The sequence below is a fragment of the Cyclopterus lumpus genome, chromosome 21 (genome assembly GCF_009769545.1).
Source record: "Cyclopterus lumpus isolate fCycLum1 chromosome 21, fCycLum1.pri, whole genome shotgun sequence".
NCBI classification, from domain to species: Eukaryota; Metazoa; Chordata; class Actinopteri; order Perciformes; family Cyclopteridae; genus Cyclopterus; species Cyclopterus lumpus.
Genome location: NC_046986.1, coordinates 11,968,139 through 11,987,115, shown reverse-complemented (window position 1 = coordinate 11,987,115; position 18,977 = coordinate 11,968,139). Strand labels below are relative to the sequence as shown.

Genomic DNA, 18,977 nt, shown 5'->3' with positions numbered 1-18,977 from the left:
GTTAGACATGAGTTAATAGGCAGGTACTGATATGTCATCCTGCCACAAAGGAGTCCATTACCTGTGTGTCACACGGAGAATGGAAAGAAGGATGGAGGGGCTCGGGGACAGCTTGGTTACCCACAGCCTGCTTTCCTCCAGCTCTCCTGATGTTGGCATTCTCGTCTCATCATCCCCTCTGCCTCAGATACACATGCTTAGTTTGCACTGACACACACACTCCATTCAGCTTCCTCCTTGGCACACAGGAGATCTGCTTAGACCGATAAGTTCACTAATAAATGCTATTGATGCTGCGAAGAGGCCCCCAGACGGGCCACTATAATGTGTTTATGCCGGCTATATTGAGTAAAGGCGAGTGGGACGGCGATGGAGGGGGTGTTCAATATGGACTCTTTGTAATTAGAAAATCCAATTTGATCCCAGGGTTTTCTTTGTTATGTTGTGAAATAAAATTTCAATGAGCCTCCCCACCCCATCGGCTTTCCATGCATTTTCTTTGATCTTTTTCTGGAAGATTGCACTTTTATATTTTTTGTAAAAGAGAAATATTGATCCTGTTCCGAAGAGATGTGAAATGGAACCCAAATAGTTTTACTAAAATTGCACTGCGACACTATTTAGTTTATAATTTGTCCTCCAGTGTCATTGGCTCTATTTTGGGAGATAACCATATTGCAGGGAATTGCTGCTGCCCAACATAAAAGTGCACTGATGTGAGAAATTGTGTTTTTGGAGCAGCCCCACCAGTAGAAACGTCTTTGTTTCTGGTGGGAGGGAGCTGGAGCCCGCACATGCCCAGTCCTCTTGGCACTCCAATAGGGATCTGTCACGCTGCCACATGTCACGTGGCTCTGGTGAGAAGGAGGGCTAAACACAACCTGCTTGTTTACGCAGTTCTGTGCGTTTGACCCATTGTGTTAAAAAAAGTAGGTCATAATATGACTCGGAGCGAATGAAATGAGGAAGACGACTGGAGCGAGTTGTCGTCGGGACTGAACATTGGAGCTTGTCTGGAAGGATGACTTCTGCTTTACTAGTAGCTCTCTGACGGTCTTGGGGCTGGTCATGGTTCACTGTTGCCTTGCGTTTGGCAAAGTTAGCCTCAGAACGCCGAGGCGCAAAGGAGCAAGAAGACATTGAGGAAAGGCTTTTTGGATCTTTGAGCAAGTTGAGAACTCCCGCGCTCTTTGAAAACCAGCAGGATCCCTTTTGTTGAACACAAGCTTTTAAAAGCAAAACAACATGCAAACAGACCCTTAAATCCACGGGAGCTGTGTTTTATCCTCGTCATTAATTGGTTCCAGGTTTTAGAAGTTGCTGAGTCGGACGGAACGGACGCATGTTATTATTTTCCGCCTGGTTTGAAGTGGTTTGCTACCGGTGAGCAGAGCTCAGAGTTTAGCTGAAAAGGTTTGAATGCTGCTAATCGCCACTAAAATGTCTTTGTCGGCTCCCATCTGTGTTTTTCCTCTTTTAAGCTTTAGTTTTTGTTGGCCCCTCAGGTGTGGGGAGTCTCCAGCGGACCCCCAGCCAGCGCAGTGCTATGATCTACCAAAGAAACAACTATGCTCTTAACACAGCAGCCACCTATGCTGATCCGTATCGCTCAGCCCAGTACCGGCCCACTGATCCCAACTACACTCGCCAAGCTGGTGGCATGGATGATGGTGCTAACCGCTCACCCTCTATAGACAGCATTCAGAAGGATCCCAGGTAAGTACTGCTCACATTCAAGTGTAATGCTGTGTTTCTTAACTATAAGACGTAGCCAGTGGTTAGTAACCAGCACAGTGTGGCAGGAAACAGTCAACCGAAGGGTCTACGAACGCTTACAAGGCTTCGCTGTTCTGCTGGGTCAACACCGGTGTCCTCTTTCTATCCAAACAGGGAGCCCCATGGGTAGTCACATGCAGCTCTAGCTTTTAAGCTGGCTCTACTGTGCTTGGCCTCTTAACAATAAACTCTCACATACGCTAAAGTGCTGCGTCTGCTCTTGTCGGTCGGACGTGTAAGCGTAGAGAGTGGGTTGACCTCTGCAGTAAACCCCCTGACCTTGCACATCGGGAGCGTTGTTTACACCCGTGTCTGTTGCTGTAGTGTAACTACTTGAAGAGAGTGCACCGGGGGGAAGGGGCACCATGACCCAGGTCTGTTCAGGAAGTAGAATGTCCTCCTAGACTATCTAACAGGATCTCTGTCCATGGTGTTTTTCAGCTTTGTGCTGTGATTTAATCAAAAATGTGTGACAGTGTGACCAACCTGGGTAAAGCATACCTGCCACAACTCAAACACCAGTCATCTCATTGTGTCACCTAGTTTCAGATGCATGTACTGTATGTAAAAGACACATGTACATTTTGATAAGTACTCGACTTGACTTTAAAAGAATTGTTCCCAAGTGTATTCTCTTGAGGTGATGCATTCCTCACTTCTATCTTTAGTGTGCTGCATTCAGAAAAGCAGCAAGTGTGACCAAGTGGATTGTTACATAGAACTGGATGTGAATGTAATTTCCTTTTCTTACTAGTTTGCCCTGCGGTGCTGAAAGTATCAAAACTGTGTCTGTGTTTTTAAGGAGAAACTTAATGTCTTCCTCTGTCTTCACGCTGATGCCTTTGCACCCCATCTGTAATTCTAGAGAGTTTGCTTGGCGTGACCCGGAGCTGACTGAGGTGATCCACATGCTGCAGCACCACTTCTCCTCAGTGCAGGCCAATGCAGCAGCCTACCTGCAGCACCTGTGCTTTGGCGATATTCGGATTAAGTCTGAGGTAGATTTTGAACCACCAATGCCATACTGTGTCTCATTATAAAGACTTTTTCTACATCTGAACTCAACCGATTTACAACCCAATCCGTGGTAAGTGTCCAGCACAGTCCTCACGTTCTGCTTTAAGCGTGAGCTTTCATACCTGCTATAGTTGTGGACAGTTTTCATGTGCAGTGACATATATTTGAGTGACATTGTGGCTGATGGGGCCTATTTTTTAACGCTCTTGTCCCACTCCCAAGACCCGCGCCATTATTTAAGTGAGACAATGTCATCATATTTATTGGAACTGATGGCCAGAGCTACAACAGATAACAACCAAAGTTGTCAGTTAATAACTGTTGTGAGGACTTAAGATCATTTTATATAGATACTCATGGCCACGAGCAGATTAAGCCTACTTTTATTTATTTATGTTTCAAGTGAAGTGTGTTAACGTGTCACCTCTCTAGGATGGATTGCATAGACATGCATGTCCCCCTCAGGATGAGTTGTAATATCTTAAGTGATCCGTTAAATGTTCCAACGACCCAGCAGACCCTTCATAGAGGCAACATCTACGGCAGAATCTCACACATAGACGCATTCACACTGCTCGCTCATACCACAAACCAATGATAAAACAACCATAATGCAACAGTTAACCTAAAATACATCGACACACAGGAATCCATCGTTCTGCCTATTTTTCACTTAGGACAAACTTGACCTTTAATGTTTTTTCTCAACTTAATGCTGAAAGAGGAAAAAGACATCAGAGATCCCAGCATGCCAAATGTCAACACAAAATGACTCCTGCTATACACGTTCCATTCTTCTCTCAACAGGAAACCGTTAATTTAGTCTTAAGCTACCATCTCCTGTGGGAAAGGCTTTTTTTTTGGTGGATATAGAATAGCAATTTAAATAATTTTTTTATCTCGGTATGATTTATTTCGATTGTCACATGAATAAATGCATGATTTTGCTCTCCCCAGTATATAAGATGCAGAAAAAAATAAGCTCTTTGTGGTCATAATCTTGTCCCCACCTGATCTCACTCCCGTTGTCCACAGGTGTGTCGACTCGGAGGAATTAAATATCTGGTGGACCTGCTAGACCACAAGGTCGTTGAGGTCCAGAAGAACTCTTGTGGAGCTCTGAGGAACCTGGTTTATGGGAAAGCTATGGATGAGAACAAGGTCGCTGTGAGGAACGCAGGAGGTATCCCAGCTCTGCTCCGGCTGCTGAGAAAGACCGTAGACGCAGAAGTGAGGGAGCTTGTCACTGGTAAGTCAGCACGTGTGGAGGATAGATCTGCATTTCAAAACACTGGGGTGAATTCTGAGCTTCATGGGTTTCCCTTTTAGGATGTGGGGGTGTGTTGTGTTCATGCTGTTTCTTTGCCCCTCCACTCCACTTTTACATGCTTCCACATAACTATCATCCCCTATAAAGCGCCTCCTACTGCCGTCATGAAGGCAAAAGTACACTTTCTGTCATCTTATGATTAGTTTCATTATCAAAGAATTTTTGATCAACAACATTTTTTAAAATAGTGAAAAAACAATTTTCAATTTTCCCCATGTTCAAAGTTTGCCTTTTTATGTTGCTTATTATTTTTCCAAAAAGCAGGCCAAAAGCCACATATATTAAATTTACACTCATTTTAAACGGGGACAATGTTTCACGTTTTTGCTTGGTGAATAACGGAAAGCAGTGATTTTCATTAATATTTTTCATCGTTACCAAAATCAAATGACAATGTCAAAATGTGAGGAGGGGGGGGGGGATCTTGTGGTGAGGAACCTAAAGATGATTATCACCTGAATGTGCAACATCCCTGTAGCACCTTTTAGCTGTTTAGCTCTCCAGCATTATTGTTGTTTTGGGTCCTTCTTCTAGAATCAGCTCTTTAGGAGGTTTAGCGCAGGTTACAAGAAAGGAACATTGTGCAGAACATCCTGAATTATTTACCTGACAAACCTGCAGGTGTTTTAGCACCGTGTTGGTTTTGGTTGCTCACGATTCAATGTTGCTCATGGTTACCTGGTGCGGCATGTCACGGTTAACCATTCAATGTTGCTCCTAGAGAATAGGTATGAATTAAGAAACTACTTAACAGTTAAGCAGACTACTTACTGTGGTTCATCCTTAGATTGTGATTGTTGTAGTAACTGAGTCAGAGAGGCTTTTCCTTAAGTTGCCGCCACTGCTGTCACTACTGCTTATAATAAATGCAAAGAAATGAAGCCACATTTCCACAGGCTGCGGAGAATTGTAGCTTTGTCTCCGTCTCCTCCTCTCTGCTTTGCACCGAGTGCAGCTCTGTGGTATTTGTGTGTTGTCTGAGCTCTGCAAACGGGGTATAAACCTGGGTTGTTTGGGATCAGGGTGGAGAACTACAGATATAAGCAAGCCAAGACGTTTGGCTCCCAGGTGGCTGAGTCAGCTGCTTGAGCTCGGCTCCAGCCCCCGCACTAATATGGTCTCAGGTGTCGGTCCAGCAGACCCCTGAAGGAAAACAATACAGTCGGAGTACGGACACAATACATGTCACATTTCTATCTGGCCTGGGAGAGGATGGTAAAGGATTAAAAAAGAGCACGTGAGCAGAATGTGTCTTCTAATTTGTCGCTTGTATAATTAAGTACACAGGAGTCAATGGTTGATATCCAGTAAAACTTATTTCGCTCCCTTCATTCATTTTTCAAAAGGTTGCCTCACCAGAGTGAGCAGCTTTAATGTGAGGTCTGTTTAAGCTTTTCTCCGACTAGCCTGAGAGCCTGCTGCAGATAATAGTGGTTTCAGGCCCCAGGATGGGGAGCAATTATAAAAGGTCAGAAGTGCTGCATCACCTCTGGTTAATTACGGCTGATGAGAACAATCCACATGAAGAGCTTTCAGCTGGATGACAAGGGCATCCCACAGCAAAGTGGAGCCAGGAAGCACTCACTCACCAGCAGCTCTTCTCTACTTAATGTATAATGCACTGTTTTGGTAATGTTGTTTATAAATGAATTATAACACCTTTTAGAAAGCCATAACTTAGCTTGGGAAGCGTCGGGGCTCCCGTTTGTGTCAGTGGCTCCTTCTCGACTCCGCTGGGAGGTCTAGGTGTCGTCTGTGCTTCATTAGAAGTAGCTGAAATGGCCAACCCCCTGCTCCGGGTCAGAGGTCATGTTGTGAGGACACACAAAGCGACCCTTACCTGCCTCGTCTCCCAGCAGCTGTTGTGGTTATTGCTCTGTCCTGTAACAGCCCCTCAGATCAAAAGGCCAAACCAAACTGCACTGTCATTAGCTCCAATACTGAGAACGCCTAAAACCAGCATGCACACACAAAAAGCTGTGTTTTGTTACCATTTGTTCAATATTACATGGCTGCATTATCTTTTGGCTTTTACTCAACCACATTCTTAAACAGGATTTTATTGGGTTGTGTGTGTGTGGGTGTTGTTCATGGTAATACTAAGTTTATTTAATGATAATTATTTGCTCTTACAGAGAAAAGGTGTTGTCAAATAAATAAGTCACTTATTCAGGAGATCATCAATTTGGCTGGTATGCACTCACCGCCTCATCTATCTGTTGCTAGAATAGACACATCTCTGGAAATATTTTTTTTGCTCCAGTCCTGCTCTTAATGCGAAAAGATCATATTTGATCAAATCAACACGTCAAAAACATCTTTGGATGTCTGGTGAATTTTAAATCTGGAGCACAAATGTTTTCACATTTCTCAGTTTATCAAACTGAGCACTACTTAAAAAAGTTTAACTTCTTCCATTTTCCTCAAAGGTGAATAGTTTCCCAGTGTTGGCATGAATTACTGCGTTTGTTTTGTTTGCCAACAAAGAATGAGGAGGTTAAGACCTTTTTGATCAAATAAAAAATGAGAACGTGAATTTGATACAAAAATAAATCCAGTTATAACCGTAAGCAGCATTGCACTAACTTCCGCTGCAAAACCTCAAAAGTACACAGCCAGACGCTCGTCTGAGGTTTAGTCGATGCAGCATCGACAAGTTTCCAGTCCAGCTCCCCAGAAATGTAAAGGTTAATAAATGTGTTCGTTTTTTTTAATCATCAGCAGCTTTTCACAGAATGTACTAAATGCTGACCGAGTTACTGCACCTGAGAAAGTCGATGACATGCTGACCCGGGGTTTAAGAGACAAAGATCAGAGCAGCAGTCCGACCGTTTGGGAATCCAACAACAACAACAACAACAATCCATTTGATCGGTGTGTGTGTCTCGTAGAGACAGTTGCAGGTCGTGTTTAGCCTTGCAATGCGGTACCTCTACAGTGGGAACAACAAGGGGCATGTTTTACAGTGACATGTAAATAAGCAGGCTCGTGAAGCGCTCTCTTTTTATGCTTGTTATATGAACGAGAGTATGTCTGATAAAACGCTGCACCTGCCACTGCAAAGGCAGAGGTGACAAATAAGGAACAATTGTAATAAAGGGATGACACTATTGATTTTTCGACGTGCAGCTCTGGTGATTGGTTACAGTACAGATGACACCAACAGTGCCGTAAACTCAACAGGCAACGATCAGCAACAAGACACTCATGATGGCCCAGTGGTCCTTCTGATGGTGTCAGGGTCATTAAACCGCCAGTATAACTGCTTATTGGATGGTCAAACCAGGAGAGAAGCCTTCCAGGACAGACTGTCTGAAAATGTTCTCCCCAGTTTTCAGTTCCGTTAGCTCTTGGCTCTCGCCTATGACATTTATTATTTTTCCTCCATCTCCGTATTGAGCCTCTCCCTTTTCTTGCTCTCTGGAGTTTAGCTCTGATAGACTATTGGCCCTCGTGTCACAACAGCGTTTACATTGGCTCGCTGTTACAAAGGCGGGGCCAAGGCACCTGAGAACATGAGCAGAGAACACTGTTTGGTTCACACACACACACACACACACACAGATTTGCTCCATCTGACTGTCAGACATGACTTATTGCCGCCAGTGTTGCACCGCTGACAGCGGTGTCAGTCGCACTCCAGTGAATTTGCCTGTTGATTTCTGCAGCATGCCGCCGCCTCCACAGGACAGGTCTGAAATCCTGCTGAAAGGACCGGCGAAGTTGGTCAGCAGGCGTGGGAATTTATGTGTTATCACTGCAATGGTGGTCCTATTTTAGGGCATTCCTTGTGTCCCGTGAGAAAGGCAAACACAGAACTGAATGTGCTTGCGCAAGGAGCAGGGCTCTATCGCCACAGTGGGATTTGATTGAAACGTATCCCCCCCCCCCCCCCCCCCCCCCCCTGCCGGAGAAGACCAGAGATGGTAGCCCCCACCTGATGCTCGGGTTTCGGCATGCAACCTCTCACACACACTGCTGGCAAGCTCTGATAAGAAGCACATGCCGCATGCTTTCTTTTCGAGAGCCAAGTATCACTTAATTCTCTGCATTGATATTATGTCAACATAAAAATGAAATAATGAAAGCTCGCTCACAGATTTGAATGTTTCTCGAAAGCAATTTGATGCTGTAGTAAGTGAAATGACTGTTGATTAAATGATTGGCGAAAAAATGCTGCTTGGCAGACGCATGCGTCTGAAATGGGCACCTGGGCTTTTTTTATAGACTATTATCGCCTCTGTTGGTTCAATTAGAGAGAGAGAGGGGAGCGTCCTAAGAGGACATATAATGTGAGGATAAGAGAGAGTAGAAGTCAAGAAAGCTAATCATTATTTCTATACCTCTAACATTCAGGTGCACTTGTAAACAAGGTTTATATGCACACATAGAGTTCAGCTTTAATAGCTCGCACTGGTCTGTAGATCATGTACTTTGTTCTGCACTTACAAACCAAGGTCAAGTTGAAGTGCAAAAACAGAAGTCATGAAGTGACCACTCAGGCGTGCACTCTGTAGTTTTGTTGCAGCAGCATTTTGGAGTATTAACCGTGTGCTTAGCCGCAGCATCAGCCATCAGCCTCCTCCAAGATTGCTGGTGCCCTAGGCCGTAGTATAAGCCTAGCAGCAAGAGGCATCTCATTAGAAGAACATGCTACATGCTGGCTAATCCTTGACAGATGCAGCATCAAAGGCTGCCAGGTCTGGGCGTAATCATCAGTGGTTCCCGAAAGTCTTATTTGAATTGAGTTAAATGGCAACAATTCGAAATCCTTTACATTATTCTTTGCCAAATGGATCTCCACCTCGTCCTCTTTCTTCTTCTTTTCTTTTTTTTACCGTTTCAAGCAAATAATCTTAACCCCGGGGATATTCTGCCCGGATAAAATTAGAAGTGAATGCCTGGTGCCTTGATGCTCGAGCGGTTCTTGTGAGGAGTGTTTTTCACTTTTGTGTGCGAGTCAGTGTCTGTTTGTTTCGTGGACACACCCGCACGCACACACTGAGCTATTAAAAGCCCAAGTTGTGGCTTCCTCTGTTGGGTTTCCCTAACTGCACATGGCAGCTGACATAACCGGAGGTGTGCGTGTCTGCTTCTCAATGCCTGTGTTTGCGTGCGGGTGTCTCCACAGGGGTGCTGTGGAACCTGTCGTCGTGCGACGCCATCAAGATGACAATAATCCAGGACGCCTTAACGACTCTCACCAACACTGTGATCATCCCTCACTCTGGATGGAGCAGCTCCACCTTCGATGACGACCACAAGCTGAAGTTCCACTCCTCCCTGGTGCTGAGGAACACCACAGGCTGTCTGAGGTGAACCACCTGATGAGCACACTTGGCACTAGCACCCCTATGTGGACAACTGCCGCTATTACATCCAGTGAATGAATCGCTAATGTGTCTCTTCTTTAAAAGCTCTGTTCATGTTGTCTTTGAAGAAAATATAAGTGACCCCATAAACACAACAAAATGAAAGTACATTTTGGGGACATAATTTACATAATAGTGTCAGAACAGTGTGCATTTTGTCAAAAATAATTATTTTATTGAACAACATCAAAAGAAAGAAAAGTACCTAAACGCTTGTAATTGTGCATGTTTTAGTCAAATAGCTGTGACCTGTCATATCTCTGTTTCAAAGTCGTCATCATTTCATAGACTATTTCAGTCAATTATGTAATATTACCAGCTTCTCTCCTTTTGAAGACGGTGTGCGGCATTTAGGGCGTTTAGCCGTTAATTTCTAAAAGCTAGTGTGTGTGTGTGTGTGTGTGTGTGTGTGTGTGTGTGTGTGTGTGTGTGTGTGTGTGTGTGTGTGTGTGTGTGTGTGTGTGTGTGTGTGTGTGTGTGTGTGTGTGTGTGTGTGTGTGTGTGTGTGTGTGTGTGTGTGTGTGTGTGTGTGTGTGTGTGTGTGTGTGTGTGTGTGTGTGTGTGTGTGAGTGAGAGAGAGAGAGCACTTAGTTAGTTCCTTATTTACTCAGCAAAGTGGTATAATGACTTCAGTCAGACCATACACACACAGACACTTCATACATTATGGATGGTGTACATATTTAAGTGGGACACACACACACACATACACCTACGCAGACACACACAGAGCTGTCATTTTATGTATTTGCATATGCTCATTTGTTTGACGAGTGAAGCCCAAAATCAAAGGCCTAATTTATTTGTGTGTGATGTGCTTTTCAAAAGGAACCTGAGTTCAGCTGGTGAGGAGGCCAGAAAACAAATGCGTGTTTGTGAAGGCCTGGTTGACTCGCTACTCTACGTCATCAAAGCATGTGTAAACACCTCTGACTTCGACAGCAAGGTACACACTAAATCACTTGTTTGAATAATTGTATTGCCAGTGTTGGAATGACCTCCACAGCATCCAGCAGCAGCTGTTTCATGTACTTTATCGCCCAAAACACAACTCATACGTGCACACCATTCAGAATCCAATAGCTTTGAGCTGCTATAGAGAACATGTTTCTATGGCAGCTGTAGAAATTGGATCAGATCTCTGACGGGCAGCTGTGAACTGTAAAAGACATAAAAAAGTAAAGTGGCTCATCTGTAAAGGGGAGATACCATCCCCTGGGAAATGGGCCTCTTCATTTTGTCAAACATGTATGCTCATTGGCATTCTGTGAGGCAAAGCCTGCACAGAACTCAAACGGTGTGAAATAAAAATCCATTAGCTCTGGTCAAGATAATGTTTCTAACTGGAGACCCGTGGACTCCATAACGAACTGATTTGTGCCGCGGCAGATAGCAGGCCTGCGTGCCACACAATGGCCGTATATAGTGTAGCGTGCTGCACAGAGTTTATTGTATTGTCGCTTTTGTCATGGTGATTAATTTTAGACCGTCTTTCCTGTAACTACTCACCCAAACCCCTGTCTCCTTCTGCCCGCCATCAGATTGTGGAGAACTGTATTTGCACTCTGAGGAACCTGTCATATCGTTTGGAGCTGGAGCTGCCGCCGTCCCGACAGATTGGGGGGCAGGAGCTCGACGGCTTACTGGGCAGCGAGTCGCCCAGTAAAGAGGTGGACTCCAGCTGCTGGGGCCGGAAGAAAAAGAAGAAGAAAAAGAGCTTGCAGGAAGACACGGTGAGTGTGGCACTTTTAAATAGATGCTCAGTGCCATATTCAAATCAGCAAAAAAAAAATGTTGTCAAAGGAAATTGACAACATTTTTGCTCGGACCACAGTCGCATCCTGTTTGTTAAGTGACTTCTTTATGAAAAGAAAAAAATCTAACATTATCATGCAATTGTTTGTTATCATGCCACAATATAAACGTTAAAATTCCACATACATCTCAAATTTAGCATTATTATTATTATTATCATCTACGTGTCCATTTCTGTTTTGATGAGGCTCGTCTTCTCCCCCTTGTTTCCTTCCCTGCCTTAGTACCTGTTTTGTACTTTTGATGTATTGTTTTTCATGTGTTTTTGAAAAAAGGAAAAAGTCTGCATCAGAACCTGCATTTAAACCAGACTAAACACTGTGATTGTTTGTTCAGTGGGACGGTGTCGGACCCATCCCCGGCTTCTCCAAGTCTCCCAAAGGGGCGGAGATGTTATGGCACCCTTCGGTGGTTAAACCGTACTTAACACTGCTGGCTGAGAGCTCAAATCCCGCCACTCTGGAGGGCGCCGCTGGGTCCCTTCAGAACCTTTCAGCTGGCAACTGGAAGGTACAGTAATGTTTGTGTATCTATGTACACACGAAACAAACACACTCTCCAGGAGACTATTTATTACAGCGTCTAGTCCCAAACAATCTAAATAAACTGTGTCAGTCATAGCTGAAACGCACGTTAAAAGTAACACCAGAAGGCCATCTATTTCCCGGTGGGGCGTCGGGACCCTTTTGGAGGTGTAATGCCTTTTTTCGTGGGTTCAGTTTGCAGCATACATCCGTGCAGCCGTGCGTAAGGAGAAGGGACTGCCCATCCTAGTGGAGCTGCTGCGGATGGATAACGATAGGGTGGTGAGCTCGGTTGCCACTGCTCTGAGAAACATGGCGCTGGATGTCAGGAACAAGGAACTCATAGGTCAGTCACGGTTTCATTTCAGACTAATTGATTCTGATGAGTTGCATAATATGATACACAAATATGAAGATTCTTAATGCTGTTCTTCTTTCCATGGCTTCGCTCAAGTTAACAATGAAGCTCCTGTTGCACTGATGAGCCATGTTGTACATGTTATACATGGCTACATGCATAAAACATGATTATAATATGTTGATTAGCATTACAAATACTTTTTATTTACACACATTATATCCCAAACGGTTACATTCTTTGTATATAAGAGCTACTGACAAAATAAATACAGTTAAACAATGTGTTTGAAAATACTTATTTTCTTAATTAAATTCAGAAAGAGAATCCGCGCATTTTGTGAACATCTTAACTACTGGTTATCATTTTTCATTATATATCAGACCAGCCCTTTTTGTTCCATTTAAACAGTCTCATTTATTGAAAAACAAAGTGTGTACGTGCTCTCTGTGTGGAATGAATGAGGAGTTACAGTTACAGCAATGCAGGGGTGACGCCGGGCAGATGGGGCAGGAGTTGCAGTGTTTTTGTGAGAGAGAGAGAGAGAGAGAGAGTGAGAGATGCATGTATTCCGGTCCTTCCACTAGGCTGCTCTGCTGAAGGAGAGATAGGGGGAAATCCTTTTTTTTTTTAACACCAGGATGCTCACGCTCTGACGTCCTTGTGAGGAAGACGCAATGTCATTTAGGAAAGCTACCTACCTCACCACAGTCCGGAGCCGGTATTAGCATATCATTCAAATAGCAAGCATAAACTACCGTTTAGGTCACTGTGGCAGACATTCACTTTGACATTACGTAACATGGACAGATAAATGCAATGAGGTCTGTACATCCCGTCTCTGTGCATAAGCTTCTGCTCGCTGCAGTACACTGCGTCATAATGAGTTTGCTGCATGTCTCGCTTACCCCTCCTCCCCTCAGGGAAGTATGCGATGAGGGACCTGGTCAACCGTCTCCCCGGGGGAAACACCACCCTGCTGTCAGACGAGACAGTGGCGGCCATCTGTTGCACCCTGCACGAGGTCACCAGCAAAAACATGGAGAACGCCAAGGCTTTGGCCGACACGGGCGGCATCGAGAAGCTGGTCAACATCACCAAGGGCAGAGGAGACAGGTGGGCCAGCAGCATGCATTTGTCCCAACGTGTTTGGTGAGGGTGTCGAGCACACACTGATGTCAAGCGGACTCGAGACCATATGCACCCGCTCAAAAGCACTGCTAGAATACACAAAGAGCCATATGTGGTGGTAAGGCTGTACAGACAGCCCTGGACATTGGACAGTTTTGCACACACACGTTTAATAACCACACACACAAACATTTAAATGCTCAGAAGGACAGATCACAGCCGCAGGGAAGGTGGTTTTGTGTGCATCGAGGTTTGATGTCCCTGTGGAATGATGTACTAGTAGCTATTACCCACTCTATATTCACTGATGTTGCAGGTTAAAACCCACTGAGGACACTCGCCTCCTTCAATCACGCTGTTGTGTGATGTCAGTGTAAATGGTAATGAGGTTCAAATGATTGGGGAATACTCAAAAGCATGTGTTTGTGTGTTTTCCAGGTACTCTATGAAGGTGGTGAAAGCAGCTGCTCAGGTGCTAAACACACTGTGGCAGTACCGGGATCTGCGTACCATCTATAAGAAAGTAAGAACTTTGGGGGCTGATAGTGTTTGAACTTGAAACAATCTGTTCACAATCAATCGATTTTTACATTTCAACTGTAAGAAAGAAACTGTTAAGCATGTGTTACATGTTGTAATTCTCAGTGTCTAGAACATCTTTTTTTATCAATATGGACTTAATGTGGGCCACACAACACATTTTTATAAATATTCCCTCTGCGACCAAAGACGGGGATTTTTAAAGATACAACACAAGAGTTTTACCAAATCCAGCACTGTTCTGGTGACCACCACTTTGCCTCTCTTCTTCCCAACAGGATGGATGGAACCAAAACCATTTCCTCACTCCAGTTTCAACACTTGAACGGGACAAGTTCAAGTCTCAGCCCACTCTCCCCACCAGCACCATTCAGATGTCCCCAGTCAACCACACTGGTAGGCTCTAGTTTCCTACAGACCCTGCCTGACGAAAATAAACTCTGCCAGTGAAACCGGAAAACCTCTGGAATTTATTGTTGAAACGTGTTTTTCTGTTCCCAGCTGCCAGTGCCACGTCGTCTCCTGCCATGCTGGGCATGAAAGAGCATAGAGACAACGTCGTAGATTACCAGAGAGCACAGTCGACTATGCAATTTTATAATTACCAAGGGGATAACAGTATCCATAAAAAACAGTATACAGGTACTCAATGCACACATCTGAAAGTCTTACAGTTACAGTTATTACAGTCTGCCCATTGGTATTCTTTAAAATGGTATCCACTTTCTGCACCACACTGTAATCACAGGCCCTCTGGTCCCCTCTGTGCAAGGCTTTATCTATTTTATCCCTCATAACGCTCCAAGCAGATTCCATTGCCTGCCTCGTCTCTTTTTATCATCTGAAGTAAAGCCTGCCAGCCCTGAGACTATCAGTCATTTTCATTCTGACCACTCCAGAGCTGGTCTGCACAGCAGTAAAGTGAACCGGTCAGCCAGTGGAGGGCTCTCCACAACAGGGCCCGAGTCGTAGCATGCAGACAGGGGCAGTGAGTGGGTACCCAGACACACTACAGTCAGACGAGAGCTCTTGTCAGCCTACGCTGGTTGGCGGGGGAGCAAGGGGAGGGAAGAGTAAACAAAATGAGCTGCAGCCTCAACAGTCCACTCATTACATAACCAAATAGAAGTTGAGTTTCCGGATTCGGGTAAAGTGCCAAAAAATATACTCATTCCATGGGCTATGCAAACGACAGGGCCCAACTTTATTATTTGGTGGTATTGCTCTCACAGTATAGCACTTCTTGATCCTGGTCCATCTAAATACAGACATGTGTCCTCTGGGGATGTGCTGACTTTTTCACTAATATGAAATGAAGTAATGAAGTGTATTTGCTTCAAGTCCCACTAAATTGCTCTTTATATTTATTTATTTCCAGGGTCTGGCAAGCCTTCTCCATATTACTACTCATCCCCCACAAGAGAGGAGCCCAGAAGAACACAGGTGAATATAATAATTCTGCATACATGTTTGGCTTTATTTCACAGGCTCTGCATTCATGTCTGCTGTCTGCCATGGTACCTTATGAGGTTGTTTACACAATGCAAATCAATGCAATATTTTATTGGCAAGCAACAAGCCACGCCCCCTGCAATGATATAACATAATAGTATCTTGGTAATCACATACAATAACAAAGGGCAATACAAGGTACCAAGAGGGCCATGTGTACACAGTTATTTATTCTTCCTTCATTATATTTTGTCAGTATACTTCAGGTGTTGGTTGAAGGTTCTGACGGAGATGAATCGTCCCAATTTTCCATATCTTCAAATGGTTATTTTGTCTGACCAACAATCTAAAGAAATTCAATTGCCAATGATTTACAAGGCAGAAAAGCAGCTTGTAAATGACTCAAAACAATTAAAGGAATTACATTTCTTGTTGATTGATTATTATTTTTTAATTTCTGATCAACATTTGCTTCTTGGTAGCGTTTGATAGCAATGGTACATGGCCGTTGTTTGAGGTCCCTCCACCGTGCTGTATAAACCTGGCGAGGACAGCCGGCTCTTCCACCCCTCTTGACTAATACAAAGAGACTGACGCGTATTACACTGCGGGTAAATGGCGATGCTGGGAATGACCCAGTACATCAGCTATTGTCTGAGCGAGAGTGATTGTGACTGCTGGGATTGGGATGGTCCGGGGTGCGTCTCAGGCACCTGTCACTGCGGGACACGTCCATGTGTGCCCATTCAGATAACAGGCACAGTGAGGAGGAGGCAGGAGGGAGGAGACAAAGGAGAGAGTGCTCTTGTGTCTTTCATCCCATCACATTAGGCCAGTTAATGTTTGAGGACAGTCATCACCTCATTTATTTCAGATAAATCCTTCTATCTTCTCGATTCATAGCCTTGACGCAGTTTTCTGTTGCATTAATGGCTAGAGACGTGGGGGCTCTGAGGTGTTTGAGTAGTTTATTGGCGTAAAGACAAGAGTGCATTTAGTTCATTTTATTACCAACAAGTGGAAGATTCTAACAAAACTATTTGTGTTCTTGACAATGGTGGAAGAAGTACTCAGACCCTTACTTCAGGATACTTTCAGGATATATACTTATCATACAAGACAAGAGAAAGTAATGCACATAAAACCCGGAAACTACATCTGTATTTACACCTCGGTTTTTGGATAGATTGAACAAACAAAGCTATTGTTTCCAGTCGCTGTTTCCAATCGAGTAGATTAGTGGTATCAAACTTCATGTGTCAGTTTATTGTTTACTTTATATGCTTGCGGGTAATAATGCTTGCCAGTGCAATAAAATGTAGTGGAGTAAAACGTACAACATTTCCCTCCGAGATGTAGTCATTAAGTATCATGAAATGAAAATACACCTCAAGTACCTCAAATCAGTCATTTGAATCCTTAAAATGTCGGTCCTGGTTTATTTATCACTTGTGTTGGAGGTCGCCTGTAACTCCTCATCTACCCGTCTAAGTCTGAAAGGACCATGTCTTGTTTAGCAGACTTGTTTCTAGTGAATCAACTCAAATCTTGGTGATGAATGCTTCACAATATAAGCCTCCTTATGATTTTGCCCGTTTGAATGCTTTTAATATGAGGCAGCAGCAATGGGAAATGTTCAGTTTGCTTGAAGTCAATATGCGGCGTGAGGACGGTGAACAGTAAACAGTGAGACTGACATCAGTGAAACAGATTCACTACATTACATACACAGATCATTTCCTGTGAATATCTTGTAGACTTCGCCACTAACATTGAAAACTAAAGAGAATCAGAAAGAATTACAACTTTTAAGTACAGTGCTCGAGTAAATTTGTTTGCCGCTGCTGGCTCTTCATCGTGTTTCAGTGAAACTCAAATCTGCCTCTTGTCCTTTCAGCCTGTGTATTATACCGAGGAGCCCGGCAGGAGGAACTACGATACATACAGAATGTACCTGCAGCATCCCCATGGCTACGACGACCCGTACTTGGAGGAGGTCATCAGCTACCCGCCCACAGCCGACTACAGCTCCAAGCCTCACGGACTGAAATCCACCACCAACTATGTGGACTTTTACGCTAGCACGCGGAGGCCTTCCTACAGGGCAGAGCAGTACCCCGGCTCCCCTGACTCCTGGGTATAGGCCTGAGGGAGCACACAAGAACTGACAAAACTTTTTCATGAACTTGTGTTTATAAGTGTTTGTTTTAAAGTGAGTGTGTGTGTGTGTGTGTGTGTGTGTGTGTGTGTGTGTGTGTGTGTGTGTGGAGGGGGAGTTCAACTGACTGATGGCAGATGGTAAGATGGAATGTGTGCCAAAGAAGGAAATCAAGGAATGTTCTTTTTAAATTATTTTTTATTTGGAAGATGGAATCATGCTGGGGGGCCTGTTGAGGGACGATTCCCTCCACGACAGCGAGGAGACGTGCGTCCTGTCTAGATGTTTGTTTTATTTTCCTTATGAAACTCGTGGCTGTGATAGCATGGTGAAAGGCGTGAGTCATGTGAGCGAGGGTCCGCGGTAAGAGTCAAGATGGGGAATGTGTATGTGTTGAAGCCAAAATGGATCATGAACTGATATCTGTCAATTAAAAAAACACACACAAAAAAAACAATAATAGTACACTAATTATGTTAGATTGTACAGAGGGATAAAATTGTATCTGTGCTCAACGTTGAAGCTGTGTAATGCCATGAAGTCTTGTACATTTCTTTCATTGTATTGTAAATATAGAAAAAAACAACATGTTACCTGGTTTACACTCATCAGCACTGGTTTAAAAAAACGAAACTTGTGCCATGTCAAATCTCTATAGATATATGAAGAAATATGTGGACAAAGATGGCATCATAACACAACCATGCTAAAATAATAAAAGATCAGTTTTGTTTTTTAAACCCTGTCGTGTAATTGTATCTTTTCACAAGTGCACACGTATCTTTCACACTGTGTTTCTATACACAAACAGAAATGAGTTTGAATATGGGAGAAAACCAACTCAAACTCTTTTGGACAGTTTGTTCTCTGCAGTTTCCTGTCAGGAGGGAAAAAAAGTATTTCCATTGTATTTACACACACACACACACACACACACGTGGAAGCAGGCCAGCTTCCAATCAGCACTGTTTCATCAAACTGCTTCTAATAGGTCCACATAAATGTGGAAACGGACAGATTTGTTACCATTTGTGTGAAAGACACACCCTCATGCTTTATTCCACCATCAGTGCATGTGCACTGTTCATCTGCATGTTCAGAGTGAACTTTCAAATCAGCACATCATCAGTACATCAAGGTACACTGATCATGATTTCCACTTGCCACTAAATGCAAAGTGCTGGTATGGAACAATAATAATCTCAAAAATGGGTTCCAGTTTGGTAAAGAATAATAATCACCATATTGAAGAGCAACTATACAGTGATATGGGAGCAGTGGAGGAAAGTATATCTGAGGCCCAAAGAGCCTGCAGCAACACTTATTAGCACATTTTAACATTAACACATCCCCCTCTAAGATCTGGTTACCTATTAAGCCCTTAATGTGCAATACATGCAGGTTTTCTATGCTACCTGGTCCGATGTTTGCTGTGTGATTTCCAATCGTTATGCTAAGCTAAGCTAACCTGCTGGCTGCAGTATTATATTTAACAGATAGACAT

At 43.8% G+C, this 18,977-nt stretch overlaps 1 protein-coding gene across 2 annotated transcripts in view; it reads left to right on the top strand.

Moving 5' to 3' along the window:
• Positions 1–18,203, top strand: part of LOC117750549 (plakophilin-4-like) — a 68,115-nt gene extending 49,912 nt beyond the window's left edge. The window contains exons 9-22 of one of the 2 annotated variants that reach the window (XM_034561812.1): positions 1,506–1,716; positions 2,642–2,774; positions 3,829–4,042; positions 9,255–9,438; positions 10,324–10,441; positions 11,037–11,228; positions 11,647–11,820; positions 12,030–12,180; positions 13,116–13,308; positions 13,762–13,846; positions 14,142–14,259; positions 14,365–14,505; positions 15,242–15,306; positions 17,213–18,203. In XM_034561812.1, coding sequence (XP_034417703.1) covers positions 1,506–1,716; positions 2,642–2,774; positions 3,829–4,042; positions 9,255–9,438; positions 10,324–10,441; positions 11,037–11,228; positions 11,647–11,820; positions 12,030–12,180; positions 13,116–13,308; positions 13,762–13,846; positions 14,142–14,259; positions 14,365–14,505; positions 15,242–15,306; positions 17,213–17,458 — 2,225 coding nt within the window. In that variant the 3' untranslated portion in view covers positions 17,459–18,203. The remainder of the gene's footprint in view (positions 1–1,505; positions 1,717–2,641; positions 2,775–3,828; positions 4,043–9,254; positions 9,439–10,323; positions 10,442–11,036; positions 11,229–11,646; positions 11,821–12,029; positions 12,181–13,115; positions 13,309–13,761; positions 13,847–14,141; positions 14,260–14,364; positions 14,506–15,241; positions 15,307–17,212) is intronic. The other variant, XM_034561813.1, reaches the window with a different exon arrangement.
• Positions 18,204–18,977: the final 774 nt, after the last annotated feature.